The sequence below is a fragment of the Cydia strobilella genome, chromosome Z (assembly GCF_947568885.1).
Source record: "Cydia strobilella chromosome Z, ilCydStro3.1, whole genome shotgun sequence".
NCBI classification, from domain to species: Eukaryota; Metazoa; Arthropoda; class Insecta; order Lepidoptera; family Tortricidae; genus Cydia; species Cydia strobilella.
In genome coordinates, this window is record NC_086068.1 from 56,792,717 (window position 1) to 56,819,244 (window position 26,528).

Sequence of the window (26,528 nt, forward strand, 5' to 3'; positions counted from 1 at the left end):
ACACAGGAACTTTATGATCGACTACGGACATGTAGCCGATGTAGGTAAGTATAAAAGCGGGATTCCACCAGTGTGCGGTACAACCATATTCAGTACAAAAATGTTTGTGCCGCACACTGGTGGAATCCCGCCTTAAGGCCGTTCCATCGTTTTGCCGCTATCACTGTCACATTTCGCAAGAAAGAACGGAAAAGATCATGCGCGCCAAGTGTCAATTTTGATCGAATTTTGTCGATTTTTATTTATTTTAAAAACGTTGCCTTACAATATCGAAATTCGATAGCGGTAAAATTACTATTTAAATTAAGATTGCTTTTTCTTCTTTTTTAGGGTTCCGTACCCAAAGGGTAAAAACGGGACCCTATTACTAAGACTCCGCTGTCCGTCTGTCTGTCACCAGGCTGTATCTCATAAACCGTGATAGCTAGACAGTTGAAATTTTCACAGATGATGTATTTCTGTTGCCGCTATAACAAATACTAAAAAGTACGGAACCCTCGGTGCGCGAGTCCGACTCGCACTTGGCCGGTTTTTTATTTTTTTGTTTATAGTGTCACATAATAAATAACCGAGTAAAGTTGGATTAAAAGTCCTAGTTAGAGGTTACTTTGGGAATTAATTGTATCGAGCGAAGTGACATAATTCGTGTATCGGAAGCTTATAAATTAAAGATAATATAATCAAGAACAATATTTTTTCACGTCTACGAATAACGTCTTTTAGAAAAATATGCTCAGAGAACCGCCTTAAGAACACGCGTTATTATTGTTTTGTCTCCTGGCTGACTGGAAGTAATGCTGAAGAAACAGTTAGTCCGCCCATTCAGCTTCAGTTCTTGTAAATATTGTGTACAATCAAAGATAGATATAACTCCGTAATAGATAGATACAGTCTAAGGAAAAAACGTGCCTCGAAAATCAAGAAAATTTGATTCTCGTTCAGAGGGCGTTACTAGTTTTGGCCTACAGTCGAATAGATGGCGTTGACGGTTTCGTTTGTTATTTAACAATTTTAACGCATATCAGTCAAAGAACATAGGTCAAAATCATAAAAATAAGTAATGCAAATAAAAAAAAACATTTATCTATATTTAAATACATTCTATCGTATTTTTATAAATCTTCATTTTTAGTTTTAAAGTGTGTCGACAGATGGCAGTGAATTTACTGGGGTTACAAAATTTACTATGACAGTACCGCTCTAGTATAAGTTACTCTATGGTACAATAATACAATTTAAATTCAATCAAACACACGAAGAAAAGAGCCATCCTTTTCCGAAGGTAAAAATCCGCTTACCTTCCTACCTATTTACATGAAATAGCAATAACATAATGGCTCACGTAGAACGTCCATGCCATACATCACTAGCATCGCGAAATGAATTTTAAAATCTAATACTGAATTTACCTAAGGATTTACAATGTACATTGAAAACTGAACCTTGCTGCCGAGTCTGAAGGTTCGCTTTGGAATAAGATAGATAAAAAGGGTTGAGAAATACGAGGTATGATAACGCACCTGTGGCGTCCTTTTATAAAATATTGTGTACAAAAATAGACTATAATTTTTATAAACATAGCATACGGTGTGAATTTATTTACAAATAAGAGTTTTCACATTGTCCGATCCGATATCGGAAGGAAGTAAAATGTAAGAAATATGTGTATCTCTATATTTATTCATAGATTTAATAAATCATTATAACTAAAAACCATATTTATTTTATTCGTTTTTAGTATTTGTTGTTATAGCGGCAACAGAAATACATTATCTGTGAAAATTTCAGTTGTCTAGCTATTACGGTGCTCCGTATAAGATGAATACAGTCTTAGGCCAGGATTAAACTTGTAATACTGTATCCGTGTAAATAGCTTTGCAAATACCACATACTATGAAATATTTTTGTAGAAGATAAGAATGGGTTGGAATGGGTAAGTAAGTTATAAGACTTTTTGTAGACCAATAAAAGAGATCTTTCCACCATACATTCTGTTGTTATATCAAACGGATTGGGCAGAGTTTTCGATTGAATTGAGCTTTAAGCGATATCTCTTTCTCGCTCTTACTTATGGGTGCGTCGCACAAGCAACGCTTTTCAAGCTCTCGGGCGAATGGGGCCTCAAGGCCTTTTAAATGGGACCTCACGGCTTCGGCGGCTTTGCCGTTAGGACCATTTAAAAGGCCCTAATTACTAGCTTTCCTGGGTGTCATGCTTCTAAACTTAATGAGTTTACTCTAGTATAAATTTGTTCCTGTGTTTTTGGCAGAGAGGAAACGCCATGAGGCGTCTACATGTAAATTAATTACTCATTACGAGAGCCTTGCGTACTCTCAATCAAGTTGCTACCCGGATACTCACGGATTGATGTGTTCCATTGTTATGAGAATGACTTCATCAGTCACTTTCTGTTATGTTATACTTAGAAGTAGTTTTACAAATATTTTATTATGTCTCTAGTTTACATTTAGCTGCACTATCGCATTGGGCAACTGTTATGATAGCTGTATCATTATTATCAAAGAGGATATAATAGGATAGAGCGGTACTGTCATAGTAAATTTTGTAACCACAGTAAATTCACTGCCATCTATCGACACACTTTAAAACAAAAAATAAAAATTTATAAAAATACGATAAAATTTATTTAAATATGGATAAATGATTTTTTTATTAGCATTAATTATTCTTATGATTTTGACTTATGTTATGTCACTGATATGCGTTAAAATTGTTAAATAACAAACGAAATCATCAGCGCCCTCTATACGAGAGTAGGCCAAAACTAGTGGCGCTATCTGATCGAAAATCAAATTTTCGTGATTTTCAAGGCACGTGTTTTCCTTAGACTGTATCCATCTATTACGGGGTTATATCTATCTTTGTTATAATTAATAAATAAATAATTTCTTCAAGGTTTAGACAGACTGCCGGGCTTTGCTTGACAGTAACGTATTTCTAATTCTCTAGCCATCCAAATAAAACAACGGGTACGCATTAAGATTTATTCAGCTCAACCCTGTTTCTGCGCGATCTCGCGCGCCTTGGCCTTCTCCAGCTTGGCGATGCGCGCGTTGGACTTGTTGCCGAGCACGCCGCCGCCCCAGTGCCTGCGCAGCTCCTCGTACCGGTCGTTGAAGTTGGTCCTGATGGCTTCCACGGCCTTGGTGAAGGCCGCGCGGTCACCCGCCTCCACCTGTTGAAACAAGTAATATATTACTCTGTACGAGGAGGGTTGAGTATGGTGAATGGGGGCAGCCTCAGATAAATCTATTGGTGGTAGATGAGTTGACATCATGGCACTCAGATAGCAAATAACATAATCATCATGTCAGGTTTTAAGAGAATGTGGTAACTAATTTTAAATGACGAATACGCTTCATATTGAGATTCAGTTTAGCACTAGAAAAAAATTCAAAGTATTAAGTAAGTTGTAAGTATTTTTGTAATTAAAAAGCTTACATTGGATTTGAAATAGTTTTGAGATTTACATGACACTTAGGGCGACTTGTACGATCCCACTAACCCAGGGTTAAGCGGTTAAACCGTTTACCCAGTGTCAAATTGTACTGGTAATCCATGGTAACTTCCGGTTTAACGGGTTAACTCCGGGCACAGAATAAATAATAGTACTACAGTACAGAAAGGAAACTTCCTACAAAACCGAAGTTACAGCGGTTCAGGGTCGAACCAAGCTGTCCCTTAATACATGGCACTATCCCTTTCGCCTAATTAGGGTTGTCAAAATTCAAGTCATTATCTTATCTGTGGTCATGCACTCAAAGGGACGTCAAGTTGTGCCAACCCTAATAGTTTAGGAGCAATGCCGAGCTGAACGGAGCAGAGTTTGCCCGAAGCAAGGAGTTTTGCACCCGTGCCCCGGGTTAGTGGGATGGTGCTAGTGGCGCTTAAAGAGTTTAAGATATACATGTACAAGTATGAGAACAAAATATAAAAATACTAACTTGTGTGAGCGCTAAGCACGTGCAAGTTTTGCGGTGCACGAGCGCGCCAAGGCGAGACTTGCCCTTGACGATGCAGTAGGGCACGCCCATCTTACGGCACAGTGCCGGCAGGAACAGGACCAGCTGCAAACAGATATCGCACGTAAGGTCATGGTGATAGGGGTTTATTGTGTGATGGGAGGGAGATGGCAGCTCAGAGTCAATGGTCTTCATGCAGCTAGTGAATCTTGTTCAAAAGCCTCAGGTGAAGAAATTCTAACATCACAGCTACAAATATTCACTTAGCTTCAACTCGGATGAACTCACTCTACCCTCTTAGGGTCACCTGAACCATCCAGGATTAATGAGAAATTCTGATTCTGATGTCTCTTGTATACATTTTATGATTCAATTAAAGGGATTTAAGCTCTAGATAAATAAGTACTTATACTACTTATAACAACTTTGTTGTATCACTACATAGTATAAAACAAAGTCGCTTTCCGCTGTCTGTCCGTCCGTCAGTCCCTATGTATGCTTAGATCTTTAAAACTACGCAACGGATAAAATAACTATCCATTCTAATATTATAAATTCGAAAGTGTGTCTGTCTGTTACCTCTTCACGCTTAAACCGATTTAGTTGAAATTTGGTATAGAGTTTGATTCCCGGGGAAGGGCATAGGTTAGTTTTTATCCCTGAAGTCATCCTTTATGGGGGTGAAAAGGGGGATGGAAGTTTATATGGGGAATTGATAAAAAACAGTTACTCCACGCAGACGAAGTCGCGGGCAAAAGCTAGTACGCTTATAATGCGGTCATTTTTATCCTTGGTATGTACATAATTAACCTTTTCGACGCCATGTCAAACACAAAAGTTGTCAGTCGGACGCCACTTTACCAAAGTGTCAAAACTGAAATTGAACTCTATGCACATGCACGTAGGTCTATGCTGCTCTTTGGTCTGTGACCGATTAATCCGTCTTTGGCGTTTGGACCTGCGGTGCCGATATATCCGTCATTGGCGTCCAAAAGGTCAAGTTACTAACCTCAATAGGGTCGACATCGTGAGCGATGACGACCAGCTGTGCCTTCTTCTTTTCCACCAGCTTGGTGACAGTGTTGGTGCCGGAGCGGATGGTGTTGGGCCTCTTGGGCAGGGGTTCATCTTTCTTGGCGACCTGCACAAGAGTGGCGGTTAGTCGAGAGTTGTGGGAAGCGAGAGAGGGTTGGACTAGTGGTGGCATCAGAGATCTTGGTGGTTAGAGGTCATCATGGCCTTCAGGAAGTGTTGTTATGCATCATGTCCATACATTTTTCACAGATTCTTTAGTTTTGCAGTGGTTTTCTAGAAAGTACTATAAATTTTTGAGAAGCAAATAGAGCTCATAAATTCAGTGGGATCTTTTGTCCAAGACTGACACACCTACAGATAATTAACAAAATTTCAAGTTAAGAAGTAGATACAGTTCAACTAGGGAACAAATCAAATTATTTTATGAAATATTTTGATTTGTGTTTTAAGTAGTCACACTACTATATATAAATTATAAACTGAAATAGATATCATACACTAAAGAAAAAGTGTCCAACCTCCGCCGCCTCGAAAGCTAATGGTCGCGTACTGTGCGGTTTAAGAGGAATTTCCTCCCGCAGACGCTTCGGCTGTGGAATGAGCTCCCTGCCGAGGTTATCCCGAGGGGCTACAGTATGGGGTTCTTCAAAAAAGGAGTGTACAAGTTTTTAAAGGGCAACGCGCGTGTAATATATCTGGTGTTGCAGGCGTCCATAGGCTACGTTAACTGCTTACCATCAGGCGGGCCGTATGCTTGATTGCCACCAACGTGGTATTAAAAAAAATGCTGAAGACGCGGGGTTCGATTCCCGCCTCAGCCACCGGTGGACTTGGTCACTTTTTCTTTAGTGTATGATATCTATTTCAGTTTAGATACAGTTGTAATTAAAATACATATTTTCAGACTACAAATAAAGATGTTAATATTTGTGCATACCTTGGCCTCAGCAGCTCTCTTTAGGCGTTCTTTCCGGACGGCCTGCGTCTCGGGCCTGTATTTTTCCAGGATCTTGAAGAGTCCCTTAGCTGAAACAAAAACAACCTAGTTAGTGGCTGTATAGTATAAATATCAGTTGGTAGCGGGGTGTTGTTAGCTTCAGAGTTAAAAAGCTCGTATTGTTTATGATAATCATGGATTATTTCATAGTTGCATTTGGATATTCATCATGTAAAAGATAGGTAGGTATCAATATGTATGATCAGTTTAGGATAAGCCTTACATATGGACGTTTAGTTAAGAGCAAAGATAGATATAACTCCGTAATAGATGGATACAGTCTAAGGAAAAAACGTGCCTCGAAAATCATGAAAATTTGATTCTCGTTAAGAGGGCGCTACTAGTTTTGGCCTACAGTCGTACAGATGGCGTCGACGGTTTCGTTTGTTATTTAACAATTTTAGCGCATATCAGTGAAAGAACATGGGTCAAAATCATAAAAATAATTAATGCAAATAAAAAAAATCATTTATCTGTATTTAAATACATTTTATCGTATTTTTATAAATCTTCAATTTTAGTTTTAAAGTGTGTCGACAGATGGCAGTGAATTTACTGGGGTTACAAAATTTACTATGACAGTACCGCACTAGTATAAGTTACTCTATGGTTAAGAGCTACAGTAATATAACACACATCTTGTGGAGTGAAAAAATATGGACAAAGATATACTGTACAGCGGCACAGAAAGTTCAGAAAGTTGATAGCTGCAGTACATGTCGTCTTCAGTGTCATGCATTGTACTGTCAAACTTAGAACAGCCTATATAAACTGAAATAGTAGTGTGACTAATTAAAAAAACACAAATTAAAAATATTTAATAAAATAATTTGATTTGTTCTCAAAGTTGTGTTTGAACAGCCTGTTTATCGCAATGTATAATCAAAGATAGATATAACTCCGTAATAGATGGATACAGTCTAAGGAAAAAACGTGCCTCGAAAATCACGAAAATTTGATTCTCGATCAGATAGCGCCACTAGTTTTGGCCAACTCTCGTATAGAGGGCGTTGACTGTTTCGTTTGTTATTTATAATTTTAACGCATACCAGTGAAAGAACATAGGTCAAAATCATATAAAAATAATTAATACAAATAAAAAAATCATTTATCCATATTTAAATACATTTTAACGTATTTTTATAAATCTTCATTTTTAGTTTTAAAGTATGTCGATAGATGGCAGTGAATTTACAGTGGTTACAAAATTTACTATGACAGTACCGCTCTATCTTATTATATCCTCATTGGTATAATGTATCGTTCAGCCCCACTTTCCGCCTTCATCCATCAAATTTTAAACTAAAATATTTGTACTAAAAGTAGTACTTGTGTTAGTATTCGTTATTTTTTTATCAATAATGATGGAGACGCCACTCATGACAAGTGATGTGATCCCCTTGAGTCTTGACCAATTGAGGTCTTGTTGACAATTGTCAAATGATAAGGAAAATTTGTCTTATTGTTTCAGATGTCCAAATTGTACTTCAACTAAACCTTAGAAACTTCCAACTGTTACTTAACGACCCAGAAATGTACAGGAAATAGGCACGATGGTCAAGTAAGTGATAAAGGCGCGTGATCCCCGCGCTCCAAAGTTATTTGCAGCATCTTCAAATAGCTAAGTCATAAATCACCTGTGATCTTGTCCAAGGTCTGAGTGAACTGGTTGATTGGCGGCGGCACTTTGAGTCGGCGCTGCAGCACCGCCTTTTGTCGCTGGATGCGGATGTATTTCGGCCAGCGGACGAAGCGGGACAGGTCGCGCGTGGGCTGGATGTCCTGGCCTACGGGATGGTAGGGGGTTAATGAATGTCAGAACAAGTCTTACAGGTAAGTATGTGGTAAGTTTATTACTGATATTTATTGCTACTGGTTTGGGGGTTTTAGTCCACATTCTATATCTGAACACGCCACCACACTATCACTAAGATTTCAAGACAAGTGCAATGTCAAATATATTCATATTTGACTACCTACTCTGATGTTGAAACCATGCGTGTTATATGTTGAACAAAATAGATGCTTTTTAGGGTCCGTACCCAAAGGGTAAAAACGGGACCCTATTACTAAGACTCCACCGTCTGTCTGTCTGTCACCAGGCTGTATCTCATGAACCGTGATATCGAAATTTTCACATAGATGATGTATTCCTATTGCCGCTATAACAACAAACACTAAAAAGTACGGAACCCTCGGTGGGCGAGTCCGACTCGCACTTGTCCAGTTTTTTAATTTTTGTTCTTGTTCTCCAGTATTGCGTTCCCATACATTATTGTCAATTCAGTGCAGACTTTACATAGACAATTTCATGAAACATATTTATTAGCTACTAAATAGTGCAATTATTGTAAAGTTTTGGTGTTGTTTTGAAGCTAGTCCTGGGTTAAAGTCCCATTCTGTTTAGACCTACTTATATTGTCCCAAGTTACATGTACCAACTAGTTTAGGCCAAAATGAGGTTTGGCTGACAAAAACACACACAAATATTGCTTGTTTAACTGTATATAGACAATCATACAGATAGATGGATATCGCAAAGCCTTAGAATTAATAAAATTGATGAATGATCACTTGGCAAGTGAGGTTATGTTGACATGTGCTTTAGATGGTCAAGCGACCACATAAAACTCACTAGCAAATCTGTCAACACTACTACTAGGTTTCTCCTAGTATTACACAGTAATAATAAACTGAGATCAGTAAAAGAAGTAGCTAAGCAGTTCAAAATGACCTGAAAACAACATGTTAGGAGCATTCAGGCTAAATTCATACTCTAGCAGCCCCACTATATAAGGAAAATCACCAGTCAATCTTGAATCAACAGTATTAGAAAACGGAATGCGTGAATGGAGCACTTAACGCTTTTATGAGCAGCCAGAAGGTGTCGCAAAAGGCACGTTTGGCTGTGCATAGAGGGGTGCTGGTGCCTACACTTATGTATGGTAGCGAAAGTTGGGTATGGCAGAAGAGGCATCAGAATGAATGCAGTGGAAATGAGAGCGTTGAGAAGTGTGTGTGGTGTGAGATTACAAGATAGAATTAGGAACAGTGTGATAAGGGAAAAGTGTGGACTGAGCGAAGATGTAGTGTCAAAAATTGAGAAAGGTATGTTGAGATGGTTTGGACACGTGGAAAGAATGAGTGAAAGAAGGCTAACAAAGAGAGTATATATGGGAGAGGTAGAAACGGGAGTTGGAAGGGGCAGACCTCGGCGGACTTTCTCTGATCAGATCGGGGAAATCCTGAAGAAAGGCCAGGTCAAGAGCACCCTAAACCGGCGAGCGTGTATGAGGAATGTTATGAAAGTGAAGGAAGCGAAAGAGGTATGTCAGGATCGTAGCAAGTGGAAATCCGTGGTCTCTGCCTACCCCTCCGGGAAATAGGCGTGATTATATGTATGTATGTATGTATGTAGAAAACGGAATTTAATTTGTTGTTTTAAAACTGACCAAATTAAATAAAAGTAACTTAAATAGTGCCCCCGCCAAGACGAACAAAGTGAAGCGCAAGGGCACTAGCTACCTTTTTCGAAGCGCTAGGTCGTTTTTTTGAACCATCATAACTTGGGTTTGGATTATACCAGATAAACAAAATTCTCGGGATATGATGTCACTAGTGGACTTATTAAGCATAAAAATGTTCAATTGCATAGCTCTTATCCTTTAGATTTTATTCATATCAAAGAAACCCCAACTTCGTCACTCACTCATTAAAACCCATTGGCCATATGATTAAATAAATAAATCAAAACCTTCCTTTGTCCTAGGAAGCTGAAATTTGGTATGTAAGATAGTTTATTAGGTTAGGTATGTATATATTTCGTTATTACAAGAACTATTGTATTAATAAAATATAATGTATAGTGAATAAATTTCTCACCTTATGTAGTAACGAAACGGTCAAGCCACATATTTTGACAAGGTGATGTTTGTGAAGTTAGGGCTTGTAGAGTTAGAAGCTTGGCTCTTGGCTCTACAAGAGATGTGATAACTTTTGATGATGACAGAGCAAGCCTTATGGTTTCGTCTTGGCAACATTTTGCATGAAAATGTATTTGGTGGGATCCAATTTTATTCAGTCGCATTGCGCAGTGCAAGATTTAATTTAAATTAAGCAGTGTTTGCTGAACATTATATGATTATTTTTGACGTAAAAATAGTATTGGCATAGTACACAAACAGTGTACAGTCGCCATCAGATATATCGGAGCAGCAGAGGTGCTCAAAAATATATGTGAACACGCACCTAGCGCCTTGACAATAGAGCCGTGTTCAGATATTCGTGAGCACCTTGGCCGCTCCGATATATCTGATGGCGACTGTACTATGCCACTAATGTTCTAATCACAAATTGCCAGCCAACACTGAATACTACAAACATATGTGCCATTTTTAACCAAAAGGGTACTTATTGTTGCTTGTCAGTAAGGCGCTATTTCCATATAGCTTCAATTAGAAATCATCCTTATCATCAAGCGACAATGTGGTACCTTTTGGTTGAAAACGTCACATATACACCTGTATGAGAGGGTCTGTCTGCTAATAAATACCTGCATATTAAAAATATTTTGGCAACCAGACCTTATAAGTACCTCAAGCAGCAAAATTGCATGGACATTATATATTAATTCATTCACAATTTTGGAGCTGGGTTTATCTACAAAACCAATGGATTACATAAACATAATTTCCATCTACCTGTATGTATGCCAAATTAATGAATTATACTTAGCATCTAGCATACAAATGTGGCGTTCCATGCCTAAAGGGTCCTATCATTGGGGATAGTGCAATACTGCGTAACTAACCAAGACGATATAGTTCTAAATTCAAACAATAACAAAGAAATTGGACCTTACTGCATCTGTTAGTTACGCAGTATTGCACAATTCCCGACATTATGCTCCATGTGCATAAGGACCCTTTAGGCATGGAATGCCACAAATTATAGTAACAATAACATAATTAAATAACTTATAGAGCTGCTTAGTTATGACGAGACTATTCCTAATCCTAAACACTTGCAATTAGGAAGATGTAGGAGAAAAACTATTTTTTTTTATAGAACTTCCTCAATTTAGGAAATAATTATTAGTAATCTCACAGGTCCTACAATAATCCTCATAGACACTTCTTTAGCAACAGTGGTCAACGCTTGGAACAAACTACCAGAGGATGTAGTAGCGGCCCAAAGTGTCAATGAGTTTAAGAATAAATTAGATAAGCACAAAGCAAATTCTACTCAACACTGAGAACTTGGTTTATGACTCTGGATACAGGCATTATCAGTTGTTTAAACTGCCTGCCTGCATTACAAATAATAATAATCTATTTAAACCTACTCAGTAGTTTAAATCACTCCACAACGGAACACAATAGAAACATGCCAGGCACTCTCACGCAAAATAGGCGCCAGTCGTCGAGTTGCGGAAAATCGCCCGAACTACAATACAATACAATACAATGCCAGGCACTCTCTGACACACATATATACTACTAAAATCATTTCCTTCCTTTGAGTTGGGTAAATAGTTCTTTAAACCATCTAAATTACTAATTCAATTGAAACTCCCATCAATGAAGTTAAAATAAATTAATTGTAATCAAACCAGAGCAATAAATAATTATAAGGATCTTGTCAGTGTTAAAAAGCTCGTAATATTTGCAACCACATGGTTGTTTCAGATCGTTTGTTTTGCATCATTTAGATCCATGGAAATAACATTTGCTATATGAATTGACAGTAGACGAAGTAAAGAATCATGCTAGAGTAAAAAAATTGTCTTTAAATCCACAAAAAAACATGTTTGAACTCCCAGTTTTTCTTTAAATGTGTATCCACTGAATTCACCACTGATCAATTCACAAAGCTAATGTTTAGACGTAACCTATAAATATTTAGGTTCAAAAAACAATGTGACCACGTTGTTACGTTCCAAACAATATAAATTTCCTTAGTTCCACTATTCACTGGTTATATTAAAGATCACATTGTGTTTCAAACACGTAATTTTAATGGTAGTACTCACCAACAGCGAAGTTCTTGGCCCTCTTTTCGAAGAGTGGGTTGACTACCTTCTTGGGCTCAACCTTCTTTACGACCAGCGGAGCGGCCGCGATCTTCTTTCCGACCTTCTTTTTGGGCTGAAATAATTAACAACACTTTCAGTAAAGGAAGGGACACTGTAAATACTGTGCTTAATTTGCAGCTCTTCAGCGATCTTGGTGATAAAATAGTGTAATCATGGCACTCATTGAGAAGTTAACATCATGGTTTATTTCTAGGTTATGTCGCAAAGTGTTTAGACGCAAACTATTGATTCTATTGAAATAACACGTGAAATATAAATAGGAAATATAATTAATAAACACCGAAAAGCTAGTTACGGGTACCACTTAGTTACACGACTTACATGTAGATAAAATAATCATCACGCGAAACACGAAGTTCCAAGGTAGCACCCGACGACATTTTAAGAAAAGTGAAGTTTTGTCTAAATCTCGACATAAAATATATTATTTAACGAAACACGTATAGGTTTTACCTTCTTCTGCACCATCTTGAATGGATTTTAAATAAGTGATCTAAGGGCCACGAATGGATCCGTGACTCAATGTGAACACCAAACTTTCGGCGTTAATGGCCGAAAGAAAAAGGAGGAGACGTCAAAGGCGGAATGGAAACTGCAATGTCTATGGATTAATAGCGTTGCCAGTGTAAAATATTTTATTTTCTATTAAGCAGTGCTTCCACGATCCGATTTCTCATCCAATCAATTATCTAAAATAAAGTTAAAAACATTGTTTAAAAAGGTACGATTTATTATTGTGTTGTCCCTTATAATGGAAATAAATATTTTTTCAGCATTTGTCTAAGGAAAAAAAAAACAAGGAACAGGTTGTGTCGGAGATAATAAAGCAGCCCATACGGCACAATTTTTGACCCAATCTGATTAAATTGTAAAAACAGAAGGACATTGACTCGCCGATTCCACTAAGAAATTGTGTACGTGAGGGGGTGGAAGCTAGATAATACTGACGCCAATTTTTTTCTAATCAAATATCAATTTGATCATCCACTCTGAATGGTCCCTAACATAAATTATTAAGTGGATGTTTTTTGCCTTACTTCTGATTTAATAACAACTTAAAGTTTAAAATAACATTTGCACCGTCTGGGATATCAAAACCGCTGCCAACTTAGTCTAAGTCTATGAGTGCGGCTAAGCGGATTCTTATACATTTTACAAATAAATGAACACCTACCACGCGAAGCGAAATGCCAGTATTTGTTACAACCTAGTTCAATGTATGGTCTGTGTATACCAAAGATAGATATAAGAAGATGGATACAGTCTAAGGAAAAAACGTGCCTCGAAAATCAAGAAAATTTGATTCTCGTTCAGAGGGCGCTACTAGTTTTGGCCTACAGTCGTATAGATGGCGTTGACGGTTTCGTTTGTTATTTAACAATTTTAACGCATATCAGTGAAAGAACATGGGTCAAAATCATAAAAATAACTAATGCAAATAAAAAAAATCATATATCTATATTTAAATACATTCTATCGTATTTTTATAAATCTTCATTTTTAGTTTTAAAGTGTGTCGACAGATGGCAGTGAATTTACTGGGGTTACAAAATTTACTATGACAGTACCGCTCTAGTATAAGTTACTCTATGGTGTATACATATATCAGATTAATGTAACACGAGCAAATAATTAAAAAATAGATTGTACTCCTACACCTTTGTACAAAAACTTTTAAAAATTATAAATAAAATCTTTAGACTTCCTATTTTCCATACAAATTAAATATTATCTTGAATGTACTCAACACGCACCAATGAGACAATTTAATCAGATTGGCGAAAATAAAATCCCGTCTGGATTGGCCATAAATCTCTCGCTCTAGACCAAGAAAAGTCTGCAGCGATTTAGATAGCATACGCAGTGCAAGTGTTATTTTAAGCGTCAAACTTCTATGAAATTATGACGTATTAATAACACTTGCACTGCGTGTGCTATCAAAATCGCTGAAGTTTTTCTTGGTCTAACTCTAATAGTATTAATGGACGGGCGTAAGAGTGGTATTCCACCTATTCAAATTCTTTGTCATAATTATGTTCTTTGTAAAGCATAATTATATATTATATATCACGCTCTCACACCTAGCTGCGGCTGCGTACTTAATGGTCTTACGTTACGGCTACGGCGAACCACCTTCCCCTCCATCGGACATGCCTCGTATCCTAGGAGGATATAACCAACGGAGACGCCTTGTCTGTAATTTGTTGTACAAAAAAGTCTGCCAATTTTTGCGGGCGAGGAGAACGTCTAATGTATCCGTAACGTCAAAATGGCTATGTGAGAAAGATAAACGTCAGTCTATAAATTGTATATGACCATTGGCCGACTATTTTCGACAGAGGGGAACGCCTGTTAATGGCTACTCCGTTTGGTTATATCCTCCTAGCTCGTATCGTATCACATATGGATGGTATAAAAAGGATCGCAATCTCTTATGGCAGAATTGTTGTAAAAGTGACCGCGTTAAGCTTTAAATAATAGTTCCTAATCTCTCCGGTGGCGCTAGTTAGGCTCTGGGACATGAGTATAACATGAACCATATAAGGCAACAAATAACCCGACCAAACTACGTAGGTTGTTTTTGGTAGTATTTCGGCGTATGGTGGCGCCGCCTAATTACTGTTTTTTGATGGACACTTTTCATACATAGAGATTTGGCTCCTTTATACAGTCTCCATGGTATCACACCAAGGTTGTGACGCGGTACGTCCGTCTATTATATTTCCGTTTTAAACATGTTAGTTATGGATGGTATAGAAAGGATGCCGATCTCTTATGGCAGAATTTTCGCAAAAGTGACCGCTTTCATCTTTAAATAATAGTTCCTAATCTCTCCGGTGGCGCTAGTTAGGCTCTGGGACATGAGTATAACATGAACCATATAAGGCAACAAATAACCCAACCAAATTACGTAGGTTGTTTTTGGTAGTATTTCGGTGTATGGTGGCGCCGCCTAATTACTGTTTTTTGATGGACACTTTTCATACATAGAGATTTGGCTCCTTTATATAGTCTCCATGATGTTAGTCTGGTTATATTTCTGTATGGCAACATTATACTACATGTCAGCAAACAGCTATCAATAGCTGACAAATGGAATGGACAAGTGTCATGGTCCTGTCAAATCATGAAATCAAATAAGATTCATGTGATTATATGCTTTTTGCATTACATCATTATCATTATTGCGGAATCATTTTTATTTTATTTTTATTAATGGCTTGATCACTGATGATTTTTTTGTGAGTCTTGAATTGTATACCTAAAGGGCCCTCCACACTCATGCGCGAATCACGGCGCGAAGCCGAGAACGCGAGTTCGGAGTCTAGTTCGCAATCAGCGAAATCGACTCCACACTCGCGTTCTCGGCTTCGCGCCGCGTAGTCTGGAGCGAGCTTAAGAGAATTAAAATATTAAACCAAAATTGGAAATATTTGCCTAAAATCTACTTACTTTGTTTCAAGTGAATTAGGCTCAGCCGGTTCATGATAACATTAGATTAGATTTTATAGCGAGCGAATGTTATACAGGGTGACCTCTTAGCCATTGGACAAACCCTGAAATCCCACGTAGGGTTACTTCTCAGGAATGCTCTAACGTTAATATTTTTAGGGTTCCGTACCTACCTCAAAAGGAAAAACCGGAACCCTTATAGGATCACTCGTATGTCTGTCTGACTGTCGCAGCCTATTTTCTCCGAAACTACTCGACCAATTAAGTTGAAATTTGGTACACATATATGTAAGTTTGTGACCCAAAGACGGTCATGTAACGTAAACAAATTAATGATAAAAAACAAACATGGGGGCCAGTTTTAAATAAAGGTTTTTAAACTATATCGTGTTGAATAGCTTAGTTATTAAAGAAAATAGACAAAAAATTACTCCCCCCCCCCGTCTCCGAATAACCGAAACTACTGGGTCTACAAACAAGTTTGAGAAGGCCGGATCCGGCCTTCACCACTGGAGGGCTTCGTCACTTTTTCTTTAATATATGACATCTATTACAGTTTTTTAATTTATATATAGTAGTGTGACTACTTTAAAAAAACACAAATCAAAATATTTAATAAAATAATTTGATTTGTTCTCAAACTTGTTCATAGATGGCAGCACCAGTCTCTCTTGCTACAACGTAAATCTGTAAAGAGTTCGTTTAGGAGGTGCAAGCGCGCACTGCTTGCCCTTAGAGCTGGTCAAAGACGCCTAGTCTTACTAAGATGGCATACTGGGTCTACAATTTTGAAATAACACAAAATAGTTCTTTACCTGTAGATGACAGGAAAACCTATTAGAAATGTGCAGTCAAGCGTGAGACAAACTTAATTACTTAGTTTTTGATCCGACCCCTACGGGTTTGTTAAAAACATTTTACTCACGTTTCATATAAAAAAATACATGGTCAAAATTGTGTAATGTACGGAACCTTTGGAACGCGAGTCCTACTCGCACTTGGCCGGTTTTTATATAAAATGCTCATTGTAAAGTATAATGACTCAACATTTTTCAATGTGAGTCTGAAAAAATAAAACCAAGATAACTAATCTACAGTATGAAGGCAATCAATTGCCAGTAAACGTACTGTTAATAGTAGTTTTCGGTGGTCGAAGTTGCACTTTATAACTTACCAGTCGAAATTATTGTCCCCCTGTACCTTACTAATATTATAAATGCGAAAGTGTGTCTGTCTGTCTGTACACACTTTCGCATTTATAATATATATACTAGCCTTTGCCCGCGACTTCGTCTGCGTGGAGTAAGTAATTTGGGTAGCTTATTTTTTTTCGAATATGCTTTTTATCGATTTTCCATACAAACTTCCAAGCGTGAAGAGGTAACAGACAGACAGACAGACACACTTTCGCATTTGTAATATTAGTATGGATAGTAATCGTGAAATTCACTGTCTTGGGTGGGTTCAAGTTCAAGTCCCACCCAAGACTCATTTTTTCCACTTTAAATGTATTTTTTTGTCATTCACCTTTACATAAGATGTTGATCAGTCTAGGGGCTCAAAACCCACTCGGAAAATCTGTTCTCCCTCCCACCGCCTTGTAAGTCAAATTAAGACATGGTCGACCCCTATGACCTCCATCCACTCTTAAACATCAAAGATTTCTTTGTCTTTTACATAAAGGGTCCTCCACACTCAAGCGCGAATCACGGCGCGAAGCCGCGAACGTAAGTGTGGCGTCGATTTCGCAGATTGTTCACGCCTTCGCGCCTAGTTCCCCGTTTTTTTGTCGGTTTATCGGCCCGCGTTAAAGGAGACGCGAAGCGCGAACTGGCAAGAGTCCACATTACACACTATTTTGGCTCATTAGAGACAAGACAAATATTAATTATATTATATTTTATTGTTTTACAACAAAACAAAATGGAAAAATACTAAATAGCTACTGCACGTATGATGCCATAGATAAATGACAGGTAAGCTCGATCAGCTGCAAGGGCCTGACACTCTTTGATAGAGAAAGATAGTCTTATTGCGATTCCTATAAGAGGAAAGAGAAAATAGTGCCATGCTTTGTCCTTATCACCGACCGGGTTTTTTTCATGGTCGGGTTATGGCAGCATAGGTAGGAGGCGATGACGAAATACCGAAATGTATAAGAGTGAAAGAGAAAAAGGATTATGCTGCCATACAATAACCTGTCAATATATGAATATGTCTTTCTCTTACCCCCCTGGTCGCTCGGTCATGTCTCTAACTACTATACTATGTCTATGATCAGCTGATACTTTTCCGCCATCTTGGTGCGAACCAAACTGCGAAATCGCCGTGAAGTTTGCGAGTGTGGAGTCACCTCAACGTAGCGATCGCGATATGTTATCTCCGCGAAGTCGCGCCGCGATTCACGCACATATTAGAATAGAATAGAATCATTATTGCATGTCACAAACCATTTATGAAGGTGGTACATATTATTGGGTTAGTTTAAGTGACGCCCTGTAAGGACACGGCAACATAAACTTATACTACAGTTACTAACTAAACAATTCTAAACATTTAAAATTTTCATTACATATTCCTTATATATATTTGGTCATTAATCATATTTTTCGTTAAAGTAGTCTTTCACACTATAAAAGCACTTATTAATAAGGAAGATTTTTAACTTATTTTGATTCTTGATTTAGGATTTTGTAAATTTTTCAGAGAATTCGTAAGGTGATTATAAATTTTGATACACATAAAACGACATGTGACAAGCTTTAATGCGGAAAAAGGCAATTCTAGTTTGTTTAAATTTCGGTTGTTTCTTCTATTGTCTATTAGTGGTGAATAGAGATTGATGTTTTGACAAATTTGCTTGTTTCTAAGATGTATTTACTTCGAGGCAAGGGTGAGGTTAATAAAATAAGGTAAGTATGGAGGGGGCTTAAGATACATCAGTCCAGGGACTCCAGGGGATCAAAACCCACTCGGAAAGTCTAGTCTCCCTCCCACCGTCTTGTATGAAAAAATATGACATGGTCGAACTCCATGACCTCCGCCCTTAAATCAGTCTTACGTACTTAATAAATTACTGGCGCCTTTCTTAGTTTATTTATAGTAATAATATCTGGGAGACCGAGCTTTGCTCGGAAAACATATAACAACTCAAAAATGCGCGTTTTCCCAGACATAAGACATAGCATGATCGATTTTTCGTCGCCGAAAACCCCCATATAGCAAATTTCGTCAAAATCATTAGAGCCGTTTCCGAGATCCCCGAAATATTTAAATATATATAGATATATACAAGAATTGCTCGTAAGATTTTAATGCGAAAGTGTGTCTGTATGTCTGTCTGTTGCCTCTTAGAATAGAATAGAATAGTCAACAGATGTCGACAATAGATGTCGCTACGAACGAAAAGTCTAATGCTCAAAGATTTTCAGCTAATATTGTAACCGGATTAATCGGAACTCTATTTTCAACTCCTTCTGCTTATAATATTAGTTGTAAATTGTTGAGCAATACACTTTTCGTCAGTCGCGACATATGTAACATCTAGTGTCGAGTAGCAGTACTGATAATTCCGCTACTGGACGCTAGATGTCGACTACGAGAATAAGTATTTTTTGTAACAAAACTGATGTATGGAGTGAGAACTCTATGTTGACTATGTCTACTTTATTCTCTTTGATTAGGGTCACCCCACACCAAGGGCAGGACACTCTTTGATAGAGAAAGATAGTCTTATTGCGATTCCTATAAGAGGAAAGAGAAAATAGTGCCATGCTTTGTCCTTATCACCGACCGGGTTTTTTTCATGGTCGGGTTATGGCAGCATAGTTAGGAGGCGATGGCGAAATACCGAAATTTATAAGAGTGAAAGAGAAAAAGGATTATGCTGCCATACATTAACCTGTCAATACATGAATATGTCTTTCTCTTACCCCTGGTCGCTCGGTTTCATGTCTATAACTACTATGCCCCACACTAATAGTCACGTCTTCTGAGCCTCGGTGCCCTCGGTCGGTGTCTAAATAGTCAGCGCTATGGAAAATGGCGTCGCTGCAAATATTAGGGATGTTGACAAATTTTTAGAACTGTTCATTTTATAGATAGACATGTAATTATTACAATTATTTTTTACATTTTTATGATCAATTTTTAATAAAAATCGACGTTAATTAGTTGTGTTTAAATTTCGCGCAAAAACACTCCAAGCTGTCACGTGATCTGGATGACGTAACGAGTTGATAAACGAACGACTGTCGGTGCCAGAGGTCCACCAGGTTTGACAACTTGTCTGTGCGTGTTGCTCACGTCGTGACGTCACGCGCTCCGATTTTCGTTTGCAGTCACGTGATGCTGGGCATTATTTTAAATACTTTTAATTATTTTTAATGAATTTAATACGCATATGTATTACTTACAAAATATGATTTTCAGCATTCTAATATTCCCTAAAACATAAAATTTTATATATTCGCGATTCATGTCAACATTCCTATTATAAGTATTTGTTCCTGAGTTATGTGCGTCTTCTATGTAGGTATACAGGGTGATCAATCCAAATGGGTCAGTAGGGAGAAGTCTGAAACTATGAGAGATAGCGACATCTGTTCTTAGGAACCATGGCGTCAATTTTAGATTTAGTAATAATGACATTAATTATTTTTTTAAATCTTTCATACATAACCTTATACTTTCAGGATCAATTACACAAACAAATACTACACGCGATTACATAAATAATATTGACCAGGTTCGATTCCCCGTTATGTTTGAATGTCATTATTATTAAATCTAAAATCGACACCATGGTTCCTAAGAACAGATTTCGCTATTTCTCATAGTCTCTGACTTCTCCATGTTCGATAAGCTGTAGGCTGTACTCCTTAAACTGACCAACATTTGTTCAGCAACTTCTAAAAATAACTAGTGTTTTGTTTTTCATTACACTTTAAAGTTTATTCTAAGACGCAATGTATAAAAGTTGCTGAACAAACGGTCAGTTTGAGGCGTACAGCCTCCAGTTTAATTTATTGCTCCTGTTACAGAAAACACCGTGTATAATATTGTCCTACAATATTTATTATTTTATTTTATTTATATATTTATGAAATATTCAATTTATAAAAAAAACCGCTTACGCCCCTTTGTTTTTAGACTTGTTAGTAGTAAGTAAAGTACATATCAGGATTTCTGACTTTCCATTGACCGCGCTCTGTAAGAGATAATACCCCCTATTCAGAAACATTGCAGGTGACATCCAGTCAAACAGCATTATCCTAATAGTCTAGTCTAAAGTAATCCGTTTGTGCAAAGATAGATATAACTCCGTAATAGATGTATACAGTCTAAGGAAAAAACGTGCCTCGAAAATCAAGAAAATTTGATTCTCGATCAGAGGGCGCTACTAGCTTTGCCTTACTGTCGTATAGATGGCGTTGACGGTTTCGTTTGTTATTTAACAATTTTAACGCATATCAGTGAAATAACATGGGTCAAAATCATAAAAATAATTAATGCAAATAAAAAAAATAATTTATCTATATTTAAATACATTTTATCGTATTTTTATAAATATTTATTTTTAGTTTTAAAGTGTGTCGACAGATGGCAGTGAATTTACTGGGGTTACAAAATTTACTATGACAGTACCGCTCTAGTATAAGTTACTCTATGGTCCATGGTTTACACAAACCATAGAGTAACTTATACTAGAGCGGTTAAATTTACTATGACAGTACCGCTCTAGTATAAGTTACTCTATGGTCCATGGTTTACACAAACCATAGAGTAACTTATACTAGAGCCGAGCGGTACTGTCATAGTAAATTTTGTAACCCCAGTAAATTCACTGCCATCTGTCGACACACTTTAAAACTAAAAATAAATATTTATAAAAATACGATAAAATGTATTTAAATATGGATAAATGATTTTTTTATTTGCATTAATTATTTTTATGATTTTGACCCATGTTCTTTCATATGACAGTAGGCCAAAGCTAGTAGCGCCCTCTGAACGAGAATCAAATTTTCTTGATTTTCGAGGCACGTTTTTTCCTTAGACTGTATCCATCTATTACGGAGTTATATCTATCTTTGCCATAGACATACGCACGCAGAATCCGCAATTTAGTTATTAAACCCGCAATTAAAACATTTTCGAAGTCATGCGGTCACCTATCACCATACACAGCCGCTATTTTACGTACCTATATATTCATAGACATATATATTACTTCGTAAAGACCGGCCTTACGAGCTCTACGAATGGGACCGATACATTGGAGTCAAATCGCATTTAGTTACATTGCACAAGTGCGCTTAGTCGTGTGGCGAATTGCGCAGTGGAGAGGCGTCATCATTTTAATTTAATTTAATTTAATTACACCGTGAGCCACACTACTTATAAGTGGACATGCACTTTTGCAGTTGGGTGTATATTTGATGTGTTCTTGACATCGCTCGTCCGTGCTTATGGCTCGTAGGTACCAACTTTAGGTACTTGCCTGCTAGTCAAATCAGTTTCGCTTTTCGAACTGAAAAAACGATAAGCCACTATGGAATTTATATGAAAACTGAACAAGTGGCGTCACGGTCAAGTCGTTTTATCCGATTTATTAAATAGAATTTGTGTCAGAAAATAACTGCTGTCTACGTTGTTCTAATAATTTTTTGGTGCTTTATTTCGTGCATGGTGTGATATAATTTATTTTAAATACATTGAAAGTAGGTAGTGCATGTCAACATAGTGATTAGATGATAAATTTAATATAGGTTTAAAGAACTTTATTTCCCAAAGAAATTTACATTTCGCTTAATGAGAAAATTGCATACAATACAAGTGTATCTTGAATTACAAGAGCATCAAAAGAGCAGTTTACATTAAATGTAAGTACTCACTATTATATCTATAAAATAAAAATAAAAAACTAATATTACATTTGTACATATAACTATTAACTAAGGCAATCATTCTTATAATGATGTTTATGCTACACAAGTGTGTGGGTATTTTGCAAAACGTAAAAGTTAACTTATAATACTTATATGCTAATCACTGGTGCAAATGCTATGGTGTGCTAATTTCAACCTTATAAACTAAGTGTTTAAATTTACAATCCTAAAAAAAAAATGCAGTTGACTGCATGAGCTTATCGCACATTCTTTGTTGTCGATTCGCAAACTCCCAGGGCCGGACTTAGATATTAGAAATTACGTATTGATGCAATTTATGTTTGTATAAATTAAAACTTTTGCATTCTTTTACACATTTTGGCAGTTTGTTATAGAATTGTGCCCCTTCGAAACTTATATTCTTCTTGCCGCTTTTAGTTCGTGCCGATTTAATACAGAGGTCGTTAGCATTACGTAAAGGCATGTTTCCTTGTTTAAATTTAGTTTTAAATGTTATTTCAGAGTGAATATTTTTATCTATTATTTTCCTTATTAGTATGCACGTGTTATAATAGTAAAGCTGATTTATATTCATTATCTTAGTTTCCGAATAAATTTTGGAACTAGAAGTCAAGCGATCATAGTTAAAAAGTGTTTTTATTAGTTTATTTTGTGTTATTTGTAATTGTTTGAGAGAAGATTTGCTTGCACTTCCCCATATTTCTATAAGGTAGTTCAAATGAGATTTAACCAGCGAATTATATATGTTAGGGCGAATTTGCTTAGGGAGGCATTTCATTATATTATATAGGCAACCGCGCAGTGATGAAAGTTTTGATTTTATCTTTCTTATATGGGGTGTCCATGTAAGACCACTATCTAAAACAAGTCCTAGGTATTTCTCTTCCATTGATTTTTTTATTGGTGTATTATCGATAACGAGCTGTAGGTCCTCATTTATTTTTTTATTTTTAGCCTTAAAAAGTATGTAGCTTGTTTTTTGTATGTTTATGGTAAGTAGATTATTTTGAAACCAGGTATGGAGGGTATTAAGATCTTCTTGTGCCCTTTTTTCAATATCGTCGACCGATGATCCGAAATAAAATATACAAGTATCGTCCGCATACAAACTGATTTCTCCATGTAATTTCAACTCACAGATACTATTAATATATATTAAAAAAAGAAGTGGACCGACAATCGATCCTTGTGGGACGCCACATTTGATTGGTTGAGGAGAACTAATATGGTTGTTAATTTTGACAACTTGGATCCTGTTATTTAAATATGACTCAAACATTTTGTATGCAGTATTTGTAACACCTAGATTTGTGAGTTTCTCCAAAAGTATTGAATGGCTAACTGTATCGAACGCTTTCTTTAGATCGATAAATATGCCTAGTGATATTTTTTTTGTATCAATATTCTCTTTTATTTTCGTTACTAGATCAATTGTTGCAGATAGCGTACTAGACTTCGTCCGGAAACCATACTGTCTTTTGAATAAAAAATTTATATGTGTTAGATGACAATTTAGGCGGCTATAAATAATCTTTTCAAAAAATTTTGAGATAACAGGAAGCACAGAGACAGGTCGGTAGTTTCCAGGATCCATTTTATTTCCAGACTTGAAAATAGGTGTCACTCTAGCTACTTTTAAAGAATCGGGAAAAATGCAATTATCTAGACAGAAATTAATACATTGCGTTAATTTGGGAACAAGATATTGTTTTATACATTTGACTGACTTTGTTGATATTTGATCTATCCCTGAACTGCAGCATTGATCAAGCGTGTCTATTATTTTCATGACGTCCTTTTCGGTGCACTTTTTTAAATCTGATAATAGTATGGTATTGTAACCGCTATTACCACCTACAGCATTTTTTTCGTTGATCTGACTTTTTTTAGTAATTTCATTAGCTAATTTTGGACCGATAGTTGCAAAGAAAATGTTGAAATACTCACATATTTCCGTCCCTTCTGTAATTACTCCAGCATCATCTGTTGTAAGTTTTGAAGGAGCACAATCCGATTTGCTTTTATTATTTGCAAATGAGTTAATTAAACTCCACATTTGTTTGGGGTCGTGCTTACATTTTGCGAAGGAATCATAATAAAATTTATTTTTTGTTTTATTAATCAAAGTAGTAGTTGCGTTCCTTTCTTCCTTGATCTGCAAAAGTAACTCTTCATTATGAGGAGTTTTCTTGAGTTCTTGCCAGATCCCGTTTCTTTTGTTAATTTGTTTTATTATGTCTTTATTAATCCAGTCTTTTTTTGGCGGGTTGTCGATTTTCCATTTTATGTTAGTATTGTTTTTTACTAATGTCCTTGTAAGTTCGTGTAGTACATTAAAGTCTTCAGTCCTGATATCATTAAAAGCATTCTGTTCTGCCGATCTCTTTAGTTCTTCGTAGTTTATTGCCTCATATTGTATTTTAGTGCGGGTCGGGACACTGTGTTGTTTTAATCTTACTATTATTTGTTTATGATCCGATAATGAAGAGTCTGCTCATGTTTGTAATTATGTGATCTAGAATACTTTTAGTAGTGGCTGTTGTTCGAGTTGAGTGTGGCTCGCTTATATGATTTATCACATTGTACCCATTTTCTTCAAGCATATTAACATATCTTGTAGATATACTGTCGTTTACTAATAAGTTTATGTTGAAGTCTCCTAGTAGTAACGTTGACTTCCCCTGAGGTAATTGTTTTTCAAGATCTTCAAGAAATGTGTCCACGTGAGTGTCTCCCGGTTTATAGATCAGTCCAATGTTGAGGTTAAATTTTTGAATGTGCAGCCAAACGTAATTATTGCCATTTATGTATTTTGAATCAATTAAGTTGTGTTTTATATTTTTGTGTATATATATATAGACACACCTCCGCCGCGTTTGTCGGTCCTATAGTTGTAGTAATGCCGATAGTTGGGAATTTCTAAGTATGTCGCTTCTTCTTCCGTTTTAATCCATGTTTCTGTGAGGAGTATGATGTGTATCTGGCTATTTATAAGTTTTAGAATACAGTTGAGCTCATCCAGTTTTCCATGCTTAACAATGCTTCTAATGTTTGTATAAAATAAATTTAAAGAGTTTTTGATGGGGTGTAGATCATCGAAAGTTTTGAGTATTTGGTACGATAATACATTTTCCTTTTCAGCGCTTGTTGTTACAGGTTGGTTTGAACGTTGTCGTTTTTTGAAATTGGTATGATTTTAGGCTGTCCCTTGATATATTTAATGGTTATTCCAGTTTCTCCGTTGCTTTGTCTGGTGGCGAGCTGCTCGCGTAATTTTTTAATATACGACTGCTGAGCCGGAGTCTGATCAGCGTAAAGTTTAATTTTATCATTTGGGACGTTCTGCCTTTTTTTCAAGATTTCTTTAGCAGTATTGGCTGTGTTGAAGCAGATTTTAAGGGGGATTTAAATATCCTTAAGTCTCGAGTAAAAAGACAATTTTTATTTTTCGTGTGTGTGGCCTAGGTAAGTAATATGTGATGCTAATCCTATAAAGCATTGTTTTGCATTCAATTACTATCTTCCTATCAATTTTGTACGCAGTTAACTCTATAAAAGCTTATATCGCTTATAGGCGAACAACTTGCAAACGCGAAGCGATGCGGCGCGTGGTAAATCAATCCTTTGTTACCTATAGAAGTGTCCTACGTGGGCGATCTCGTTGCGAACGCGAACGCCGTGGGCCCGCCGCGCCGCGCCGCTTCGCCTCGCCTCGCGTTCGCGTTTTTCGCTTACGTAAGACGCAGCATATGGGATTCCTATTGAAAGCACATTGCATTTTGTGTGTGCTGTCCGATTGCCCTATTACCAAATCCCGCAATATACGCTGCAAATTCATTGAAAATCAGGGATGGCAAAACTATCTAATGTAGGAACCCTATCTTCGCCGTTGGCCCATGTTAGATATTAAAATAATACTTTTATCAAGGAATAGTAGTTTTAGAGTAAAAAAATAAAAATTCAAAAATACCCTAACTTCGCCACTCGTCCCCAACATTGCCTATTATTTTTTAATACTCTTAATTATAAGTATACTACAACTTAAATCCTGGACG

At 36.8% G+C, this 26,528-nt stretch overlaps 1 protein-coding gene and 1 non-coding gene across 2 annotated transcripts; both read right to left on the bottom strand.

The window, feature by feature from the left end:
- Positions 1-2,991: 2,991 nt before the first annotated feature.
- Positions 2,992-12,722, bottom strand: LOC134755006 (large ribosomal subunit protein eL8). Its single transcript, XM_063691486.1, has 7 exons — positions 12,563-12,722; positions 12,047-12,161; positions 7,653-7,802; positions 5,956-6,044; positions 4,993-5,124; positions 3,966-4,088; positions 2,992-3,196 (listed from the first exon to the last, which is right to left on the bottom strand). Exons 1-7 carry the CDS (start codon positions 12,575-12,577, stop codon positions 3,014-3,016), a joined length of 807 nt encoding a protein of 268 aa, XP_063547556.1. The 5' UTR covers positions 12,578-12,722; the 3' UTR covers positions 2,992-3,013.
- LOC134755277 (small nucleolar RNA SNORD36) lies at positions 11,650-11,726 on the bottom strand. The gene has a single exon (XR_010129031.1). It is a non-coding gene; the product is annotated as a small nucleolar RNA SNORD36 (small nucleolar RNA).
- Positions 12,723-26,528: the final 13,806 nt, after the last annotated feature.

Excerpts from the sequence above, each read along its gene's own strand:
- LOC134755006 (XM_063691486.1), bottom strand. Across the intron at positions 6,045-7,652 it reads GACCTTGGACAAGATCACAG|CTAAGGGACTCTTCAAGATC; the intron begins GTGATTTATGAC and ends TTTTTGTTTCAG. Across the intron at positions 3,197-3,965 it reads CGTGCTTAGCGCTCACACAA|GTGGAGGCGGGTGACCGCGC; the intron begins GTTAGTATTTTT and ends TTGTTTCAACAG.